This window comes from Kryptolebias marmoratus, linkage group LG10, assembly GCF_001649575.2.
Source record: "Kryptolebias marmoratus isolate JLee-2015 linkage group LG10, ASM164957v2, whole genome shotgun sequence".
Taxonomy (NCBI): domain Eukaryota; kingdom Metazoa; phylum Chordata; class Actinopteri; order Cyprinodontiformes; family Rivulidae; genus Kryptolebias; species Kryptolebias marmoratus.
In genome coordinates this window covers 19013497-19034717 of record NC_051439.1, presented here as the reverse complement: position 1 = coordinate 19034717, position 21221 = coordinate 19013497, and the positions used below count along the sequence as shown (strand labels likewise).

General features: G+C 39.5%; 2 protein-coding genes across 8 annotated transcripts in view; one reads left to right on the top strand and one right to left on the bottom strand.

Annotated features, from left to right (window-relative positions):
• Window positions 1–12: 12 nt before the first annotated feature.
• Window positions 13–2537, bottom strand: lg10h2orf50 (linkage group 10 C2orf50 homolog). The gene is made up of 3 exons (XM_017426121.3): window positions 2248–2537; window positions 2111–2150; window positions 13–922 (listed from the first exon to the last, which is right to left on the bottom strand). Exons 1-3 carry the CDS (start codon window positions 2466–2468, stop codon window positions 692–694), a joined length of 492 nt encoding a protein of 163 aa, XP_017281610.1. The 5' UTR covers window positions 2469–2537; the 3' UTR covers window positions 13–691.
• LOC108241751 (CAP-Gly domain-containing linker protein 4) overlaps window positions 1265–21221 on the top strand; it is a 38199-nt gene continuing 18242 nt past the window's right edge. The window contains exons 1-9 of one of the 7 annotated variants that reach the window (XM_037977743.1): window positions 1265–1284; window positions 6561–6698; window positions 7816–7955; window positions 8377–8470; window positions 8633–8794; window positions 9724–9845; window positions 14893–15141; window positions 16756–16891; window positions 16981–17112. In XM_037977743.1, the coding sequence (XP_037833671.1) occupies window positions 6581–6698; window positions 7816–7955; window positions 8377–8470; window positions 8633–8794; window positions 9724–9845; window positions 14893–15141; window positions 16756–16891; window positions 16981–17112 (1153 nt within the window). In that variant the 5' untranslated portion in view covers window positions 1265–1284; window positions 6561–6580. Of the gene's footprint in view, window positions 1285–3192; window positions 3305–3405; window positions 4068–4153; window positions 6319–6560; window positions 6699–7815; window positions 7956–8376; window positions 8471–8632; window positions 8795–9723; window positions 9846–14892; window positions 15142–16755; window positions 16892–16980; window positions 17113–21221 lie in introns of those variants that run through there. The other 6 variants (XM_037977741.1, XM_037977742.1, XM_037977739.1 and 3 more) reach the window with 6 other exon arrangements.

The window sequence follows — 21221 nt, the reverse complement described above, 5'->3', positions numbered from 1 at the left end:
GAAGGGTAAATTCAATAATAATGAACATATTTGAATACTAATATTGTTTATTGTGAAGGTCAAGCATGTGACTTCCTTTGTTGTTGTGTTGTCTTGACAGTTTCCTGTCTGCCGGCATCGTCTCTCATTTCCGCAAACATCCACTGATCCTGATTGGCTCCGAAACAACCACAGTATTTCAAATCTTTGAGAACATGCAGCTCAATGCTCATCTTCTTGTTCAAATAAACCAAAACTCATTTATTATGAATGCCGTCAGCTTCTGGAAAATCAGATATTGCTGTCATATAGAAACATTTATCATAGTTAATGTTTCTTCTCTCGTTTTTTTCTCTATTTGCAAATGTTTGGAATGATTTACAACAATATGTCACTATCTTAAATGTCATTTTAAGGCACAACAGCTCCAGTGTGCTATACTGCAGATACATGTTTTGCATCTTTATCATTAACAATAACATTTAGCTAAAAAACCTCCACCAACAGTATTAATACATATTATTTGCATCATGCATACATTCCTTTCTGTTTGTGTTTGGCAGCTTTGCAGCAGCGAGCAGGTGATGAAACTTTACACTCATCCAAATCAGATCAGATATCTTAGATTGTCATGTATCTGTTTAAACACCTGACAGAGCTCAGGTGACATGAATCTGATCTGTCTGCATCAGCTTACAGTATTTGTTTTGTTTTATTGTGCAGAGGTCTGTGACCCCTCCTGATTCCAGCAGGGCAGCTTCTCGGGGTCAGACTTGTGTTTGTGCTGACGGCTTCCAGGCCAGAGACACGACCGGTCCAGTCTGATCAGCTCCCGCCCCAGCGGGGTGAACAGTCTGCTGCTGAACATCTGGTTGCTGGTGTTGGGGCCGGCAGAGAAAAACGACACACAGGCCGGTAAAGGCTCCTCTCTCCTCAGCCGACCCTGCAAACAGGAAGCAGTTTATATAAAAACGCTGCGTAATCAGACTCTTTATTTTAATTCTATATTTCTGTCTTGGCACTCATGAAGACTGATCCAAATAAAAAATCATAAAGCACAAAACAAAATCCTCACAGTCTTTGAGTCCTTTTGTAAACAAAATCTGCGTCCAGCTGCTAACTACCACATATCTTTGTTTATCCACAGAAAAAGGTTGAAACGGTGAATCCCTGCTGGATCCCTGATATTTCTTCTTGGGTCGTCTCACTCAATCGTTCTCTCCTATGTGTCCAACTAAACGTCTTCTCCTTGACTCCGAGTCCGCCATGTTTGTTTTTACCTACATCGACCAAGGCCAGCCTAAGGTAGGCCGATCACGTGACTCTACTAATTGTTTTGTTTACATTGAGTGCATATCTGCATTTCAGTTTTACATATGGAGATATCTGGCGAGCTACTGGAGTAAAACCTTTCAAACTGCACCACAAGATGTAGTTAAGGATAACGTTTTAATGTTTGCAGTATCATCTGTCTGTCTGTGTACAAGGTTACTCATAAGTTATAAACGAATTTTTCATGAAATCTTCAGGAAACGTGAAACACTGAACGAGTGATTAAAGTTAGGTGCTGATCGGGTCAAAGGTCAACTGTACAACAGGAGTGTCAAACTGCACAGCTGGGCACCTCGTTTGTCAAGGGTGATCACTGTGGATTTCAAGGTCGTGAGGTCAAAAGTCAACATCACAGCTGACCCGGTGCTCTAACTCTGCAACAGTGTGATGTAGGAATGTCAAACTCCACAGCTGGACACCTCCTGGGTCAGAGATGATCACTGTGGATTTCAAGGTTCATGGGGTCAAAGGTCACAGCTAACCCCTTTGTTAAAACCTGGTTTCTGCTCCTACATGTGACCCTTTTGTTTCCTCCGCCAAGGTGGTTCTGTTTCCGTTTGTCTGTCTGTCAGCAAAGATCTGGTAATAACTAAAGAACAGATTTGGATGAAATGTTTTTGTCAACAAAAACCAGTTAAATTAAAATTAAATTCTGGTGCTGATCCAGATTATAATCCGGATCGCTCCTCTGTGGCCACATTTGAGGTTTGACCTCTCTGAGAGCTTCTAGTTCATGTTTGATTTCACAGTTTGTCAAGAGTACCTTTAAAATAAAATCTGCATCATGTTTGTTTCTTACCATATGGTCATATTTCCAGAGGAAGCTCCAGTTGTTCTCCCTGTGGACCACAGCAGTTGGTTAGAGGGACTTTGGCAACACAATAAATAATAAATAATAAATAAATAAAAAAGATTTGTGTTTCAGTTTCAGCTCACCACTCCCGCGTTACCCTCCTTTCCCTGAGCACAATGTCTTTCCACAGTTGGTCCTCTTTGACCGCATCCGCGGGGTCCGGTCCGGCTCGCGCCTCTACCCGGTCGTAGCGCGCGCGGTTCGCCGCCGGCGGGGCGCTTCCCGCGGATCTGCCGGTCTCCCTCGACCGGTCCGGGAACCGGTAACCGGCCGAGGACGCGCGCCTCACGCTGTTTAGGTCCATTTTTAGGCGGAACAAACAAAAATAAATAAACAAGAATCGCGGCTTGCTGAGCGAGTTTGTTTTGGCCCCGTTTCCATGGAAACAAACAAACAACTGTTTTTAACAAAGCCCGGAAGCGCTTAAATAATGAATTTATTAAACAAAATGATTCCCAGAACCCAAGTTAGATCTAGGCTTATATTAGAATTATAGTGTAGTGTCCCATAATTATGAGTTAGAATATCAAGATTTTTAATCACAATGGCAAGAATAGGGTTCTATAATGTAGTATTAAATAATGTATTTCCTAATTAGATAATTATTTACCACATTACCACACACTTTGTCCCATATACAGCTTATTCGTATTTTATTTTTCATTAAATTTTTGGTATTTATATGTTTATTCTTACTTTTTTGTGCTTACATGTTCAGTTGTAAAATAAGCAGTTTCCCTTTGGGATGAATAAAGTTTGATTTCGATTTTCACAATAAGAGTTTTATATCCTACAGTATTTATTCGTATTACTTCAGAAATTTCTAGGTTTACAGTTTTATTCTATTCAAACCTCAATATTGTTATTTTAAAAAATCATTAGATTTATTTTAGTCTGTCTTTAGTAAACGTTGTTTTAATTTTATGATTTAAAACCGTAAAGGCGTAATGGCAGCGTTTTACGCCAAAGACCGGAAGTGAATGTAATAGCTTTTATTGTGAAGGCCGGAAGTGCCCGACAACAGCTCTTACTCTGAAGACCGGATGCTGAGCAGGAACCGTTAGGGTTTACGGAGGTAAATCTTGTAGCTCTGTAATTATTTTTTTTTACCAATGAACTGAAGCAAGCTGCGAGACCCAGGTAACGTTTTTATTTATTTATATTTAATCGGTTTAAAGTTGCAAATCATTTAAATTATTATTTATTTCGGTAATTGTTTTTTTCCTTGAGAAGTCAGAACGCTCGGCCCTGTATTTGTACTTTTTGGAACAGTCAAGGGGAGCTAACGTGAGTTAGAGAGCCAACTTTTCATAAATTACACTTTGTTTTTATTAAAAACAGCGTTTCGTAACTGTTCACTTTGTTGTATTATCTGGTGTACCGTGGTTTATCTGCAGCTAAACCCTGAGCCAGCAGCTTATGGACATATGCTAGCTCGCTAACTGTTAGTATCACAGCACATAATTGGCTTTAGAGGACAACACTCTCTATGTAGTTTGTTTGGCGTTCAGAACTACAATGAAATGACGTAAACAAGTGGTGTTTTATGGCCTCTTGGGCTTTGTTGTGATAGCCAACGCCAGGTAGACCTAAAGACAAGCTGAGGGATATAAAAACCCAACAAGCTGTGTGGTTAAATCTGCGATAATGTATCTCCAGTTTAGTGGGCTGCCCACAGGTGTTTTCAATTATTGGACCTGCTCATTTTGCTGTTGCTTGAAAGCAAACGACGGGCTAATGAAATGACAGGGTCTGCGATTAGGCTGAGTGAAAACACCTGGACCATTTAATGCTCAGCGACTCTACAGGACAATATATTACATTAACATACAGCACTGCTGCTATAGAAGTTTAATTTTTTTAATGCTGTGAGAAGTATGACTAAAAGACGAATTCCAGTGAGGTAAAATGGGATATTTTTATAATTAGACCCCCCAACTGTGGCTGTGAAATGTTTTTATTTAGAAATAAATACAGGTCTGAGACTGCTAATGACAGGACTGGTTGTCTCATCACTGGTGATTGAGTAAGGATGACTTCATGGATCTGACAGAGAAATCTGTAAACAAATGACCTCAGAGTAAATCTGTTGTTCACTTTTAAATGGTTTAAAAACAGAAAGATTTAGGGACTCATTACACACAGTAATGTAAAAAAAAAAAGTTTCATTGACTCCAAAAGCTCCAAAACTCAAATTATGAAGCAGTGCTGTGGACACGCAATGAACCAGTTTCACATGCATTTTGTCACCACCTTGTTGTAAAACAAAACAAAACAAAACTGGGCTACAAAAAATGCACCAAAATGTTAGTCTTTTAGGAAGCTGGATGAGTGAAAGATGAACCTAAAATGCTTGTAAGGAGCTGAGAAATAGTAATTTGAATAAACTGAACTGTTGTTCTTTTGGCTGCTTCCTTCGTCAGGGGTTGCCACAGCGAGCAAACTCGCACGAACGATTTGGCTTTTGTTTTGACGCCGGGCGCCCTTTTTGCCACAGCCTGGACTCGAACCTGCGGCCTCAGGATTACAACACCGTTTATCTACAGCACTGAAAATGATTAAAAGGCAGTTAGTGTACTAAAAATAAGAAAACAAAACATTTAAAGAGCTTGGGAAGCTGTGAAGAACTATTCCTTGAGAATACTTTAAAAGATATGGGACATAAAGAGACAAGTGGCTTAAGACTTTTCCACAGAAATGTGAAAAATGACAAGTATTTGAAACGATTCAATCTAGTTTAGTCTTGTTTTGCAGATGCAGATTCAGGGGAGTATAATAGGCTGTCCTTCAGCTGCCTTCAGACTACATAATAAGCAACAGATCTGAACTGACAGATGGAGGATGTTTGCACTTCAGAACCCACATTGATAACTGAAGCCTCTGTCTCCTGTTTGACTTTTAACAACTCTGAGAAAGCTGCACTCAGATGGCAAAGGGCTCCTTTGGATTTGTATGAGACTTTGAGGTCTTTGAGAAATGAAGAAGCTTGGTTATCAAAGGCTTTAAACATGTGAAGGGTTTTAAATTATGTTGTGGGTTTTAAAGGGAGGCCGTTTACATCACAGAGGCTAATCAATTCTCCACCGCTCCTCGTTTGACGTCTTTATAGAGTTTTTGGATTTGTAGGAGATGTTGGAAAATGCCGTGTCCTGTGTGACGGTTTGCACTCTAATTGAGGCCTTAGTTTAAATGTTGGCTGACGGAAACAATCAGGCTGTCAGGTCAAAATTGCCCTTGTTACATGGATTGTTATATTTGAGATCAAAAAGTTATCTTATTTGTGAACGGACTATAAAGCCTGAGCCACAGAGGCAACAAATCTCATAAATAAGCATTTTCATGCATTTTATCTCAGTCTAAATGACTTTCACGTGACAATTGTTATCGTATTTTCTATGATCTCTTACAAATTCTGTGAATTTTCAGCCGTATTGCAGTAATGACAGTTTTGTCAGATATTATGAACAGCTTGTAATTAAATGGGGGAGATGTGCATAAAGTGAGTTAGAATGGGCTGACAAGTTATAAAATCCCTGCTCACTGAATAAATTAGATTTGTCTGCTTTGGTTTTTGGCCCATTCTATACATGTTAACCTATTTCTGTTGAAAACAAATTGATTTAACCCTGTTTTGTTTGTGAGGGCTTCTTTGTTTTGAAGAGAGTCACACCTTCCAGGAGCTGTTAAGAGATTCGTACATTAGCAGCATTGATGCTGGCTGGCTTTTATTGTGAAGGACAGTCCTTCTCATCCCTTCCACTGCTTCGCTGCCCTTTTGTGCAGTGTTTATTTGCACTGTCGCCCTGCGGCCACATTTTCGGCGTTGTGGATCTTCTGGCTGGCTAATCAGATGAGTTGGCAGCGGGGTCATCGGTGCACATGTCTGGACAGTGAGAGTGAAACTCCATCTGGGGAGATCAGAGGTGAGACCCCTGTGGCTTTAAAGTGTGCTGGCTGTAAATAGCTCTTGAAGCTGGAAGCCAAGGGATCAACAGGGTGTAAATGGAAGGAGTGGGTGTGTTATTAGAGGCTGAGGTTTGCTAAGTAAAGTTAGATGTTCTGTTCGTCCGCCTGGACCCAGTTTGTGTCTTTTGGTTTTAGTCAGGAGGCTTTCATGGAGGTCATCGAAAAGGAGGATGTTGGAGAAGAATACAGTGAGTGTTCACGTGGAAGATTAACTAATTGTTTGAGTGTGTGTGCTTCTAGTTTGACATCTGTAGAGTTGTTCCTTTTCAGTGCCTCTCCCCCGTGTTTTGAAATTCAGCTTTTAGTTTTAGAATCTGTTCACTTTGTTTCAAAATCAGAACCTTTGAGAGTAAAAGCTGCCCGAGCTGCTTTTATTGAGAGATTAGACCTACTTGTGTTCTCAGAATAGACTTTCTAATATTGCTTCAAGCTTCAGGCCCTGAGGGGGACATGACGAAGGAGGATGTCTCAGAGCCAGTGGAAGGGGACGCCGTCCACGCGAGACTCTCTGCCCATCAGCAAGTGGTCATCCACCAGGTGGCCTCTGCACCCCTGCCCAATGACTGTGGTGAGGATCCACACACGTTCATAACACCTTCAGCACTGAATGGATTCAAGTCTTTCCGAATACACAGTCAAAGTAATGAAGATTAGCATGTTGCTGCTGCTTATTTATGCTTCAGTGATTCATGGGTCACTCAAGAGGCATCTCAAAATGACCTCCTTTAAAAATGGTAAGCACAAAGACTGGGTTAAATTATTAAGGATAACGGCGATCTATTCCCAAAGGGAACCATTAAAACATTAGGAAAATTGTTTATCACCACCATGATACAAATTTTATTGGAGGGTTTGGCTTCTTTCAAGTAAAGTGTAAAGAAATGAAGATGGGTTCTGAAATTTTGAACTGCTTTTCAATAATTCATTCCCTCAGATGTGCTGCAGCCCAGAGATTTTCTGGATGATGTTTTTCTTTGGAAGGAGCGTCTTCAACATTCATTTTAGACTTTTTGCAAAGATTATCTAATTTAAAAACAAATGCTAAACCGAGTAATCTTTTCGAGCAACTAAATGTTTACTGCCTTGTTGTCTTGTTTGTTTTTCCTCACTTGATAGCTTTTCATATAGGTCATAATATACAGCTCTCCTATTAAAGTACTTATTTTTGGATAGGATAGGGGAAGTCTCCCTATAACAAGTTATACATGGATAAAGTCTAAACCTAATCCTCTGCACATACTCCAGAGTTTGTGTTAAAATTGCTTGATTGTGTTCTGTTGTGTATCACAAACATGTTTAATTAATTACTAAATGAACTGCTGAGCAGAAGGAGCTCCTCGTTGGAGTCCCTTGACGTGTAATGCAATCAGTACAGCGAATGCAGCGAGTTAAATTATACAGTGAGTGTTAGCTTTAGTCCTTCAGTGAATGCAATTTGTTTTCAGCCTCAGCAGGGTTCTGTAATTCTTCATCTGGTCAATGGGATGCCGTCTACTGTCACATCTGGTTTTATCTGCTGCTGCAGGACAGCAGGGGTCTTTCTTTAGGTTACCTAGTTTTCCAGATCGTTCCAGTCTGTTTCAGAAAAGTCTGCACTGCAGACCCTCCTCACATGCATGTACTGGAAGAAAAGGCTTCACACTCCTTGTAAAACTAATGATTTTTGTCCCTCTTTCCGCCCCCAGAGTTCTCCTTCTTTGACCCCACTGAGCCGCAGTGCAAGGAGATTCTTCAGGATCCCAACACCACCATCCCTGAGCTGTTCGCTGTCCTCAGGCAGTGGGTGCCTCAGGTTCAGAAGAACATAGACATCATTGGCATCGAGGTGACTGTTCTTTTCAGTGTCTCATTAGAATCATATCAATCAATAAAACCTAAATTCTTTGGGAAAGGAATTAATGAATAAGCAAAAATTTTACTTTTTTTTTCTATACTACAAACAAACTTTCCTATCAGGAGTTACTCAAAGTACCTGCAATGCAGTAAATTGGGTGGAGATGCAGTCCTCAAGGGTTTAAGTAGGCAACAATTTCCTTTTTGGTATCTTTTTTTGTAACCCTTTGAGAAATAAATTGCTTGTTTTGATGTCAGTTTATTGTCTAAATTAAAACATGAGAGTTATGAGAGGGCAGGCACGCTTCATTGTTCACTTCAGTGTCGCTGAGTCCTTTATAGCCTGTTCTAATATTTCCACACAGTGACAACTGGTCCTTTGTGGCCCATTACATCATCTTGTCTTTGAACAGATCCTGAAGAGAGGCTGTAGCGTGAATGATCGAGACGGTTTGACTGATATGACCCTACTGCACTACTGCTGCAAAGCGGGGGCCCCGGGCATTGGTTAGTATCGACTCAGCTGCTTGATAAAAGTCCACACGCATCTAATCTGACACTTCTGTCCCCGGGTTTATGTTGCTACTCCTCTGAAGTGCGTGTACCTCACTAAGTGCCCCAGTTCATCAACAAATTCGCCGTAATCTGACAAACCTTGTTTCTCCTCAGGTGATGCAGACACAGCAGCCAGCTTTGCCCGCCAGCTCCTCGCCCTGGGCGCTGATCCCAACCTTCGCTCACGCTGGACCAACATGAGGGCCCTGCATTACGCTGCCTACTTCGACGTGCCCCAGCTGATCCAGGTGGTGCTACAGGCCTCCCAGCCTGGAGGTGAGAGCAGAGAGGGAAGGGCTGCTCACATATCAGATGTTTCTGTTTTCACCACCAAGGAGCCAGGAGGATTAAAACCTCAGCAATTACTTTTCTTGTTGTGGTAAACCCTCTGAATTACCAGTGTTTTTATTGTTGGTTTCAATGGAGAGAGCAGTTGGTGGTGCTGTTGAGTTAACAAGGAAATACTTTTTTTTATTGCAGTTGCTGTAGTTTAGTGTACATACTGGTAGCTCATTTTATACAAAATGATTTTATAGTATCGATAGACTTGAACACTGACAGATTTTATTGCCGTTTGATGAAACGCTTTTGGATTATCACCCCTTTCACATAAAATATGGCATCCGATATCCAAAAACCACTACTCAGCACTCAGTCCTGGTGATGGAGCTGGAAGGAACATGTGGCAATGGTGCTGAATTTAGCAGTCTGTATTAAAGTCATGACTCAGCAAATAAACACTTCTTTCTGGTCCCATAAATAAGGTCTTTAGGTGTTTTTTATAAGGCACAATTTTCATGTTTAAAGTTTTATTTTTAATTACTTTTGCTGGTATTTTGGCACTTTTGCTGGTCTATTTGTTTTGATTAAACATTTCTGCCTGTGATGGACCTCCTGTGTTAGAATGTATAATAAGTACCTTGAGACTTTGTTTGCAGATTGCCATGGTGAAAAGAGGGCAGCGTTTGCGACATTAAAAACTCAGATAACGCACCACGCCAACCTACTGATCTGCTTCTTAATTGGTTCCCTGGTGATGGGACAATATTTGAACAAAAGTTCTCAGTGTCAGAACAGGACATCAAATGTATATGGTCAAAAAATGATTAAACTTTATGCGTTTAAACACAATCTGTTTAGAGGTTCAGCTCATGGCTCAACATTGTAGGACTTTATTAAAACCGTATATTTCCCTTCTTTTTTAGTGGAGGTTGATGCCACCTGCAGTGACTTTGACTTTGGCACAGCTCTGCACATCTCTGCATCCAACCTGTGCACATCAGCTGTCAAATGTCTCTTGGAGCTGGGAGCCAATCCAGCTTTCAGAGTAAGTATGATTTTATATTTTTTCCCCTCTCTGTATGTTCGCACTCCACTTCTGAGTTGGAGAAATTGAAAATTTTTTGGCAAATAATCACAAAGTCATTACCAGAGCTGCGTCTTGGCATCGATCTGCAGGATAATTTTGATTTCAGCAGGAGAATCAATTGTTTTTAGCTCTTGATTATTTAGTTGCGTCAGATGATTACAAAGAAACTTCTTGGATAGTTTTATTTATACAAAGGAATTAAACGCATCTGAGCTAAAAGTATTTAAAATGAACTGTTCATCGTTATGAAGCAGCCACCCTTAACCAGTGTTTGATTTGTCTGGTATGTCAAAAGACAGAGGGGAAAAGTGGAGCAACTTGCAGCTTTTTTAGGATTTAAATATTATTTTAAGTTGAGGTGAAAATATGTTTCCTTGCTAAATGTTTCACACTGGAAGTTTAAGAAATAATTGCCTCCCACACAGCTTCACGTTGAGCGGATGCATCAGCTAGGTGCAGACTTTGTTTTAAAAAAAGAAGTGACAGAATTGAAAGTTTTCTCCACTCATTCAGTTCTGTTTGTCAGTCTTCTTTGTCTTAGCGGGGTAGCGCAGGTGCAGCGTTCCACTTAGGGGAGATTCCTTTATTGTGCATGCTGGTTCTTATGGCTCACTTGAGCACTTGCTGCAATGTAATTGAGTCATCTGTGTTATTTATTCCACTCACTTCTCTCTTTTGACAATGGGACAAGAAAACAGGTCTAATCATGTGTGCTCAGGTGCAGCCGGTGGTTTTGTGAGGGGTGGGGAGGTTCTGCAAACCGAGCATTGCAGTTCTGGAAGTGTAATTTACTTCTGCTGCTCTAATTCTCTTCAGAAATACTTTTTTTACAGTTTGTATATGGAGTGACATGACTTACTAAATAAAATAAATCTCAAATTGATTAACAAATTTCAAATGGGAGATTTATTCCAGTGAATGAGTGCACAGTAGAGTGAACCTACTTCAGTAAATGACCCAATTCATCTGGAGCCGCAGCTGAAATATTGCTTAAAAAGACAGTTACACCAAAATTAATTGCATTAAGTTAAATGTAAAGATTATAAATCTTTCGCACTGGGCATTCTGTAAAATTAGACCTCTGCTTTATGAGTTTATGGAGCTGCTGCTCTGTCCGCGAGATGAACGTGCTTTAAACAGATGTTTATGTTTTTACCTACACACAGAAGTGCTCTTCTAAGGAATAGATTAAACAAACTGTTGTGGTTGAAAGATCAATGTCAGATAAAATGGCGCAAAGATTGTTGTGAAAATCCACAATATGCTCAGTAAGATTTATTAACAGATTGTAGTTTGAGTTCTGTCACACATTTGAAATCTATCCTCGTTTTTTTACCCGTTACCTGACAGGTATGTGACTCAAAACGTAAAAAGAAAAGATCAAAAGCAGTCATCTTTCTAATAAATTTAACATTTAAACATCTTCGGTGCTGCTCTTGGTATATTGTAGCGTTGCATAGAGAGTAGTTTTTGTCCGACTCTTTTATTAATATTTAATTAGGACTTGTGGATGTCTGTTGTTGACTTTAAAGTTAGGAAAATAAAACATCTTGTTTATTTGTATACACTAATATCCCACTGGAGGTCACCAAAGCACTATTCACTGTAATATATAATTTCCTTGGTCATAGATGGATCCATTAGCTCCCTGTTTTTATTTTAGTCTGTGAATGCAAACCTTGAGTATTGTTACGTGGTCTGTTTCTTTTGTTTGTTTTTTTATTTGGAGGTATTTTGGTTTGGGGACGTTTGCTTTTCATGCCAAGAGGATTATATTGTGTTTGAGCTTTTAGGGTTCATTAAATGTACGTTGTTCCACCAGGTTTTATGTTTTCTAGCATTACTGTTGGTTCAGAGAAATCTTCAAACCACTGTTTGAAAAGAACCATTTGTTGTCTGTGATCCAGCATTTGTTATAGATCATTAAATTGTTGTTGTCTGGAACATGCAGAACAATCTTTATGCGCTTCAGTGATAAACAGTGTCGTTATCGCATTAAATAAGATCTGCTGGGGCTGAAACAAACTGTTTTTCTATCCTCAATATCTGCAGCTCAGACATTGTTCCTTTTATTTTAAAATTTAAACATTTACTTCTAATAAAAATCAAACATCCTGAGGCTACAAAATTGTACTCTCTGCTCAGATTCTGCTGAAAATCATTTGAGCAACGGAGAGATTTTTGATGCAAACATTGAATTTTTGTCCTGCCTTTTGTTCTCTTTACCACACATCTGATCAAATAAAAGCTCCCGAAAGTCACAGTACTTCTCATTTTCTTTGATTCTTTTTATTTTCAGTTTCAGATTTGATATTTGCTGCCGTTGGCAGATGACTAGCATTTGCAGGACAAGAGTGAAATCAACATGAGAGCAATCCAGAAGCAGCAGCTCTTTTAGGGATAAATAAGATGTTAGAAATTATTAAATGACATAATTATATTATGTTTCTATCCAGTGTTTCAAGCAACAGTTTCTGCAAGTGCCTGAATCAGAATCAGTCAAACACCACACTGAAGATAAGGTTGTTTGTTTTTTGTGTTTGGAAACAATTGTACATTTTGTTTAAGCCTTTGGAAAGAAAAATAGTTTTTCATTTTATCTACATTTGCTTCTGACTTGTGCACTTCAGAGCATAAAACTGAACAAAAGTATTCTCCCAACTTAAAGTACCTTAAATTATTGGAAAGGATGAGGCTTTTCTGTCATTTAAACAAGTTAAAAGCAACTTGAATGTTGGCAGAAAAGACTGAAACTCCTTTTAATGTGCATACTTGCTTGCAAAAACCTTTTTGTTTTTTAAATTCACTCATAGATGCACTTGCTAGAAAGCTGGTGGAGTAATCTCTAAAAAAAACCCTCTGGAGCCAGTGTTTTGGATATCTGGATCTTCATCTGCAGAAGAACATGTCTGAGAAACAAAACAAAAAATTCAACTTCTTCAGTTCACCCCCTTTTTATAATCAGTTTTTTCCGATATTCACGTTTTGTTTAAATTGTGGTGAATCAAATTCACAGATACTTTTCAGTAAAGCAGCCTCTTGACTTTAAATAACTCTTCAGGGTAGTTGTTGACAACTCCTGAACATTATAATTTAACCGTTTTACTCACACCAGGGCTTCTGTGTGGGTGAGAAAGCTGTCAACCTGCCAGTGTGGGACAGAGTTTAAAGGACGCCTTGATTCGGATTAAATTAGGGCTTTAACTCTAAAACACACGGGAACATGCAGAGATATGGCTCAGGCTGATTTTTATTAAAAAAAAAACACATCTCATAATATCAGTAAAAAATAGAAAATTACAGATTTCTTTTGCTCTTGTTTCACCTGTGCACGCAGTGAGGCAGATTAAGAGGTGAGGAGCAGACATTAAAGCAGTGTTTTGACATTAAAACAAACTTTTCTTTAATATTTATCATAAACCACTTGTGTATGTTGTTGAAGGAGTTGCAGAATACAACTGTAGATAAGCTCCTCTCGCCTGTCCCACCTCCACAACCACCTCCCTTTGCACTTTCTCTTCTCAAACTTCTGAGCTCTATTCTTAGTTCTTAGACTTTGAGTCATCAGGGATTATGTTCTTGTGTTCCTGCTGATCAGCTCCTTTAAAAGTCTGATGGGGATTTTGTTCTGACAGCAGAAATATAATTAAAGAATCTGCTCATCCCAGCATTTCCAGACAGAGAAACAATGAGCTCTTTGGAGAGAGATGCACACTTTTTATTTCTTATTTCTTAACTTGATGCACTGATGACACCAAAATGAACCTGTTAAGTTCTGAGTTAGCTAAAAAAGAGAATTTATTGTCGACTTGCTGTGACTCTCCTTCGTCTGTTTTACCTCGTCAGCTCGTACATTATCTTTTAGAAGTTTATATTCAGAGGTTGCAGGAGTTGTAGTTCTTCAAATCTAAGTCCTAGTTAGTTTAGGTCTTGATTGCTATTTCAGAAAACATCTGATTTTGTCCTTTTTTTTTCCTCATTTGAACTGATCTTTGCTTTAGGAGCGCTTAAACAAACAGCCCTACAATATATTAACAAATCTCTAATTTCATAATAAATGCACTTGTCTGTTGCATATTTGACCTCATAAACTATATTAAACATCAAGTCTAAAAATTAGGATCGTGAGATGATCAGTGTGGGAATCTGGAGCCATACCAGGTGAGGTTAACTTGAAGTAATCACATTATTTGGGCAAATAATTCAGATTTTATTAATTTTTTTAACTTAACCCATTTCAAATCATAAATGCACAAATGTTATAATAATCCAATTAGTCAGCTTGGATTTAATGAAGGTAAAACAACATTTTAACAGTTTAATTTCTTTGTCTTATAATTTCAGGCTGTTCTTAGATCATTTATCTATATTTGGATTAAATGTATTGTTTCTTTGAAAGAATTGAGCTGAAATCCCACCTTCCTCTGGTTTAAAAATGGTCAGTGCAGAGATGAGTCCATCAGTGTGGCTCATCACAAGTCAATTTATTACATGCACCTCCAACAAAACCTGCTGTATGACTGCATGTGCACTGTCTCTTATATTCCTGGTACAACAAACAAATGTCTCCGTCTCATCACACTGAGGCGTGCAGATTCTGGTGTCCATGGAAGAGGCATTTGCATGAAGTAGGCGGCAAGAAAACCATGAAAACGGCATTAAAAACTATATTTTTCACTTCAAATTTCGCATTTTATTTAGTTTTGTTTTATTGCACCTCAGGGCTACCATACAATCTTGTTCGTTGTTACATAAATGTACAACACATGAACTCAGATCACAGCTTTTTCAAGCAAAATGCCAACTTCTTAACTAGAAACACTGGTCATATGTTTGGTTGACAATTGTAGTTGGTTGAGATTTAAGCAGAAGTATGGTTCTTTGCTATTTTGGGTTGCTTTAGTATTCATATATGCTAATTTAATGATGACATAAAAGGTATCTATGATCTTTAATCACGTTTCATTATCAAGCCATCGCTTAGCTGATCTCATTCTCCTGACAGAACGACAAAGGACAGTGTCCAGCGGATGTCGTCCCCGACCCCCTCGACATGCCTCTGGAGATGGCGGACGCAGCCGCTGTGGCCAAAGAGCTGCGGGCTCTACTGAGACGGGCTTTACCCAGACCCAGCTCGCCGCTGCCCCTCACACTACAAGGCCAGCCTGTTCCTGCTCTCTGCGATAAGGCTCGGATACAACTCGCCTCCATGGGGATTCGGCTGGGTGATCGCGTGGTGATAGCTAGACAGAAGGTGAGTGTCGTGTTGCTGTCAAAGCAAAGGAGATAGTCTTCACTTTTTCTACAGATGCAGCAGTTTTCGTCTCACTTTCTAAAAAGAAAATTGCTCACTCCTCTGTTTCAGTGTCTTATTGGTACAGTAGCTGAAATCTTCTTAAACCTCCCAGTAAGAGGAAAAGGAAGCTCCTTTTTTCTGACTTTCCAGGGCTACTTTGATTCAAACGTGTTCTTAAATAGATTTCACAGGCCACGTCTAATTTCAGCTCCAGCTGTGAGTGAGAAGCTGGGCTGTTTTAAAAACATCTTTGCTGAGAGTCACCATCTTAATTTTCACCTGGCTTTGATCTCCTATAGAAGCCATGTTGTGTGCGGCCAACCGTGTCGACTAAATTGATGTTCACACTCATCACTTGAGCTAATTACTCATGTTTTAGTGCTGCAAAGAGGCACACTTATGTTATCGTCACATACCAGCAGTCCAGAAGCATGAACTCAAAAGCTTTTGACAAGTCGGTCTAACTGCGGGGTATTTTAAGAAAATCCTGCTAACAAGCCGTTTACACACTTTGCTCCCAGATATAGCTGAACCTTTAAGTTTAATACATCTAATAAGTCTCTTGGTGTTAATTTGGGTTAAAACATGCTGTGGCTACATTTTTGGTAAAATCTCCTCTTTACGGTCAAGGTCAGAAAATTTGTTTCATAAACTTTGGGGCAAGTTTAACGGCATTATCTGCCCATGACAAAACATTGTTTCCATTTTTGTGTGGAGGTGATGCAGTTTATTTAGTTTACACCCAATTTCCACTCAGTCCAGCTTCAATTCCCATGTAAAGTTTCTGCAGAGCTTCCAGACATTTACAGGATTTTTTCCCACCTCTTTGCAACCGTAGACACACCAAATTATATTTAGGAAAAGGAAGGACAACACAGTATTATAAATATTAAGATAGTTTTTTTAAAATTTCTTGACACGAGATAAAAAAAGCCCTCAACAATTCTATAAATGACAAGTAGCCTGTCAATACATTATTTTATGACCAAACAAAATGAGTTTATTCAATTCAAATGAGGCCATTCAATGGTCTTTTTAAAGCAAGAACCACATGAGAACAAATAGTTTTTTTTAATATAAGGATGGCGTTTTATTTTTTAGCATTTGTGGTGGTCTGTCTGTCATAAACATGTTAATGGTGTTTCACTCTTCTTTGTTATGAAAGAGGACCAAAAAGAAAACCACCCGCCACTATCAATAGCTGCTTCTGTGCTCATGTAACGAGAGCAATTAAAATCCTCAAGTTTTTGCCCATCTGGACATTTGCTCTTAAAGAAATCATCTCTAATAATTCTGTGGCCTATCATCAAGACTTATCTAATTATAACTCTTATCTTAACACCACTTTCTCCATCTCATGCTTCAAACTATTTATTTTCTTCTCTTTTATGCTGCTGCAGTGGGCGAAGATGCAGAGAAATGATTCATTTCTGATTTTTTATTTTTTTTATTTTTTAAGTCTGTGGCGAAAGAATAACACATTATTCCCTTACGTGATTATTTTTATTTTCTCAGCACATAGTGTTTGTGTTTATTATAGACCTTCCACAACACCTAAATGTGTGCTTGCAGGTCGGAACGCTGCGATTCTGTGGCAGCACCGAGTTTTCCGGGGGCCTCTGGGCCGGAGTGGAACTGGAGAAACCAGAGGGGAAGAATGACGGCTCAGTGGCAGGGGTTCAGTACTTCATCTGTCGGAACAAACATGGTAAGCTGCCTCCCGTTACAGAGCTTAAAGGGCCAACACTGACTCGGTAACTGATGTCTTCTTTTCTCCATTATTTTTACTTTTTGAAGGAATTTTTGCTCCTTTGTCCAAGATAAGCAAGCCTGTGGAAAAACATAAATCAAGCACCCCGAGAACATCTACCCCTCTGCGGCCCCCTCGTCGTGTTGATCTGTCCCGCGTTGCCTCCAAGGTTAACACGGGTAAGGAAGTAATGACACATCTTTGAAGAACTGTAAAGTTTGTTGAAGATTACTGTTGTGATGAACTTGTGCTCAGGTTCTGCCAGGATAACTAAGCATTACAACAAGATGAGACTCACAAGCTTATGGAAAAAAAGTTTTCCCTGAGGAGCTCTGCCACCGTGTACTGTCATAAAAACATGCCATAACCTCAACCGCAAAGATGGGGGGGACTTGAAAAGCTATCGGGCCCTTAGGAATGAAGAATTTTATATTTTTCAGTGTGAATAAAAAAAAAAACAGGGGGCAAGTGCTTTTTTATGTCACAAGCAACTCTTTCAGTTCCCTAGAGAAGACCACGAATACAATGTTAGACCACATTTGGAGAAGAAAAGGAAACAGAGAGACTGAATATTTTAGAATAACAGCAGTCTTCTCATAAATAACTTCCTAACAATAAAATATGTTCCCCGAGGGGGTTTAGGGTGTAAACTTACTCTCATTTCAGACAGAAACTTGTGAATAATTTGTATTCTTACCATAGAATTGGGCCAGTATTGATGGTTTTGGTTTCCTTTATTCAATAACAAAATTTTGGACAAGTTAGAAATAATAATTTCAGCAATTATTTTTGTCATTTAGTTTCATTTTAAAGCTAAGGAAACAGCTGAACACGTTTCTGCTTCCTCACACCATCTTTCAGCACAAATTCATCTGAATATCTGAACACTTTTTTTTCCCTTTTACATAACTCTTTTGTGTGGTGGGGAAAGTGGAGCATTTTTTATTTTTTGTGAAATGCAGATTCAATGAATCTCGTCAGTTTCAGAGCAAAATCAAGTTTAACCAGGACACATCAGATAAATATCAGCTAATTCCATCATTTAGTGTTGCTGCGTTTGCCAGAGGGGCTAACGAGCTGAATATGGATGATACCAATATTAGGTTAGTTTATCTCTGCGTTCTTATAACTAATAAGGTAGATGGATTTATTTCTTCATCATTCATCAACATGTCTGAGAACAAAATGTTTTCCGGCATAAAATAAACGAATGACTTGAGCACATACAATCCCATTTATATTCTGTTGATCACAACAGTTTTGTGGTTGATTACCTTTTAAAACTACAATTTATAATTATTACTATTTGCCTTTTTAAGCATTTATCGGCAGATTTATTTTTCTTCTTGCAAACTCAAACAAACTTAATGTTATTTATGCTATTTAAACCAGAGCAGTGCTGCCAGTGGGTGTTTTATTTCCTTTGAAATGAAGACAGGAGAGATTGTTGCTCGTTTTTACTTATGGCAGAGAAATAGGGTAATTGTAAGTAACATTTTAGGGAAATATATCTATTCTTCATTGCCAGATTTATTACATGCAATTCGTCAACATTTAGGGAAAGCTTAATAGTAGACCACAAGAGTTGCTTCATGAATTATGATCTGGAAAAAGCTGAATACAAATAGATGCGAGCCATACCTTTTAGAGGATTGCCATGTGGTTGGGTGCCCGTCCTGATGACTACTTTCATTCGGATATGGTGGAATTTGGGCTTCCTGTCGGGGAACTACGGATCTCTTCATAAAGTCATCACATTAAAACATGGAAATCTGAATTTTTAAAAAAAAGACCCTTTTTATCTTTCCTTTCTTGTATGAACCATGTTGGCACATAACAGGATTTATTGCATCTTTTAATATTAATCTTCGTTGAAAGTGGATTCTGAGCTGCTGCCAAAGGCTGATGCATACATCAGACTGATGACGAGGCCTCACTCTCTCAGTCCTTGAATCCCTCAACGTCTGATAAATGACATCCATTGTTAATTTACATCCGAAACTTTGTCTTGTGTTTTTGTTATTCTTGCCACCTTTTGGGTTTACAGCTGTATTGTGCTGTTGTAATTGTCAGGGTTCTGAGGGCCGATTGATCGGGGTGTGACTGGAATACCGGACCTCAGAGAGGCCAGTGGAATCCAGTGATTGATAGTCCAATTAAGGCGAGTTTAATAACTGGGGCATAGACAGGCTGAGTGGCCTGGCAGCCATTAATCACAGGGAGTGTGTGCGAGTGTTTACGTACGGCATGTAATGCATCTGAGGGCACCTCCGAACAACTTGAACTAGCCTAATTTATGACCACACACTTTTCAAGGCTTTTGTCAGCCCAAACTTTCAGAGCAACCTGCATTTTACTGTCCCATCGGATCAGAGGTAGAGGCGGCTAGCTCATGTTTATCGATAAATTGGACGGGTCACTGTGAAACAGTCTCATCTCACTAACCAGGTGAGACAGACACAGCAGAATGCCAGACTGGTCTCCATTAGTGTGTCAGTAGTAGCTCAGGCCTCAAAGGACGGAAAGAGCGTAGACAAAATCTCAAACACTTGATTCGTGAAGCCTCAGTCCGCCTGAAGTGAACATGGAGGCTGGATGGATAGATGAAACCAGGGGCTCTCTGCAGGAGAAAGGTCAAGTGACAAGAAATGTTTGCTGTTCTGAGCTGGAATGTGGTTTGAGCTCAGAGGAAAGACACAAATCTGTCTGAGGAGAGCATTTACCAGCTGATTGTAAATCTGGACCACAGTTAGAATAATGCCAGGCTGATTAGAAACATTTTTATATAGAACTTAATGGTTTTTCTGCAGGTTTGTGAGCCAAATCCCCATTAGGGATGAGATTTTTTTACACGTTGTTACCTGAATGTTTATTGATGATGGCCAATTAAAAAAAGGCATTTTGCCAGAAAAATTGTAGCTGTAATTCAAGACGAGAAACGCGAAAAATCTATAATTTTCTTTGGATTAATTACGCAAAACCAATTTAGTTTTAGTTATGTTTGCATCACTTCTCTATGTACATTTTATTGTGCATAAAGAAGTGTCTAATTGCTGTTTATAGGTTTTTATGTTTGAAGTAAAATCTTCAGTTTTAGTGTTTCTTTGCATTTTTTTTTTTTTTAATACACTTTAGTTAACATTTTTCATTATTACAGTGAAACATTCAACACAGAACTTGGGGCACTGGTTCATAGTTAAATAGAAAGGAAAAAGAAAAACATTGCAAGATGTTACATATATTTATGCTTCCTTGCACTTGAGTGTCAGCCATTTAGACCAGCATTTGTTGTAAAAATGTCCTTTTATTTGTAAAAGATATGTCAGTTTTTCAATAGAGTGGATCTCCTCCACGATTTCCCGCCAGTGGTCCAGCTGGGGAGGGAGTTTCTTTAGCCAAGACCGTGTAATAGCTTTTTTGCTTGCAATTGATAGAATTTTTAAAAAGATATTCATCTTTTTTTTGAAACACTTCTCCACATATCAGCCCCAGCAGAAAAATTCTGGGGTCTTTGGAGATGGCATACCCCAAAATTATCCCAGTAGTCTGACAGACTCCATCCCAGTAATGTGCAAACTTTGGGCAGGACCAAAATACATGAGTGAATTACGTTCTGATGGCCACATTGTCTCCAACATTGCTGTTCTTCTCCTCTGTGTCTACTAATAATTTGAGGTGTAATAAAGTATCTAATTAACCCCTTAAACCCTGAGGATACCCTAACCCTGTTATGGACACTATATACAGTGTGTGGACCCTAGCCCAGGGCCAGAAGGCCCCAATTCCTTAAACCCTGAGGAGACCCTAACCCTAGCCCAGGACCAAAAGGCCCTAACCCGTTCAACCCTGAAGAGACCCTAACCCTAGCCCAGGGCCAAAAGACCCCAATTCCTTAAACCCTGAGGAGACCCTAACCCTAGCCCAGGACCAAAAGGCCCTAACCCGTTCAACCCTGAGGAGACCCTAACCCTAGCCCAGGGCCAAAAGGCCCTCATCCCTTAAACCCTGAGGAGACCCTAACCCTAGCCCAGGGCCAAAAGGCCCTAACAGCTACAACCCTGAGAAGACCCTAACCCTAGCCCAGCGTCAAAGGGCCCTAACCACTTCAACCCTGAGGAGACCCTAGCCCTGGGCCAAAAGGCCCTAACCTCTTCAACCCTGAGGAGACCCTAACCCTAGCCCTGGGCCAAAAGGCCCTTTCACCTTAAACCCTAAGGAGACCCTAACTCTAGCCCAGGGCCAAAAGGCCCTAATCCCTTAAACCCTGAGGAGACCCTAACCCTAGCCC

Bases quoted from the DNA above. Each gene is read 5' to 3' on its own strand.
- lg10h2orf50 (XM_017426121.3), bottom strand. From the start codon at position 2,468: ATGGACCTAAACAGCGTGAGGCGCGCGTCCTCGGCCGGTTACCGGTTC. The intron at 2,151-2,247 runs GTGAGCTGAAAC...TGTGGTCCACAG, and splicing joins AGGAGGGTAACGCGGGAGTG to GGAGAACAACTGGAGCTTCC. The intron at 923-2,110 runs GTAAGAAACAAA...TCCTGTTTGCAG, and splicing joins TCTGGAAATATGACCATATG to GGTCGGCTGAGGAGAGAGGA.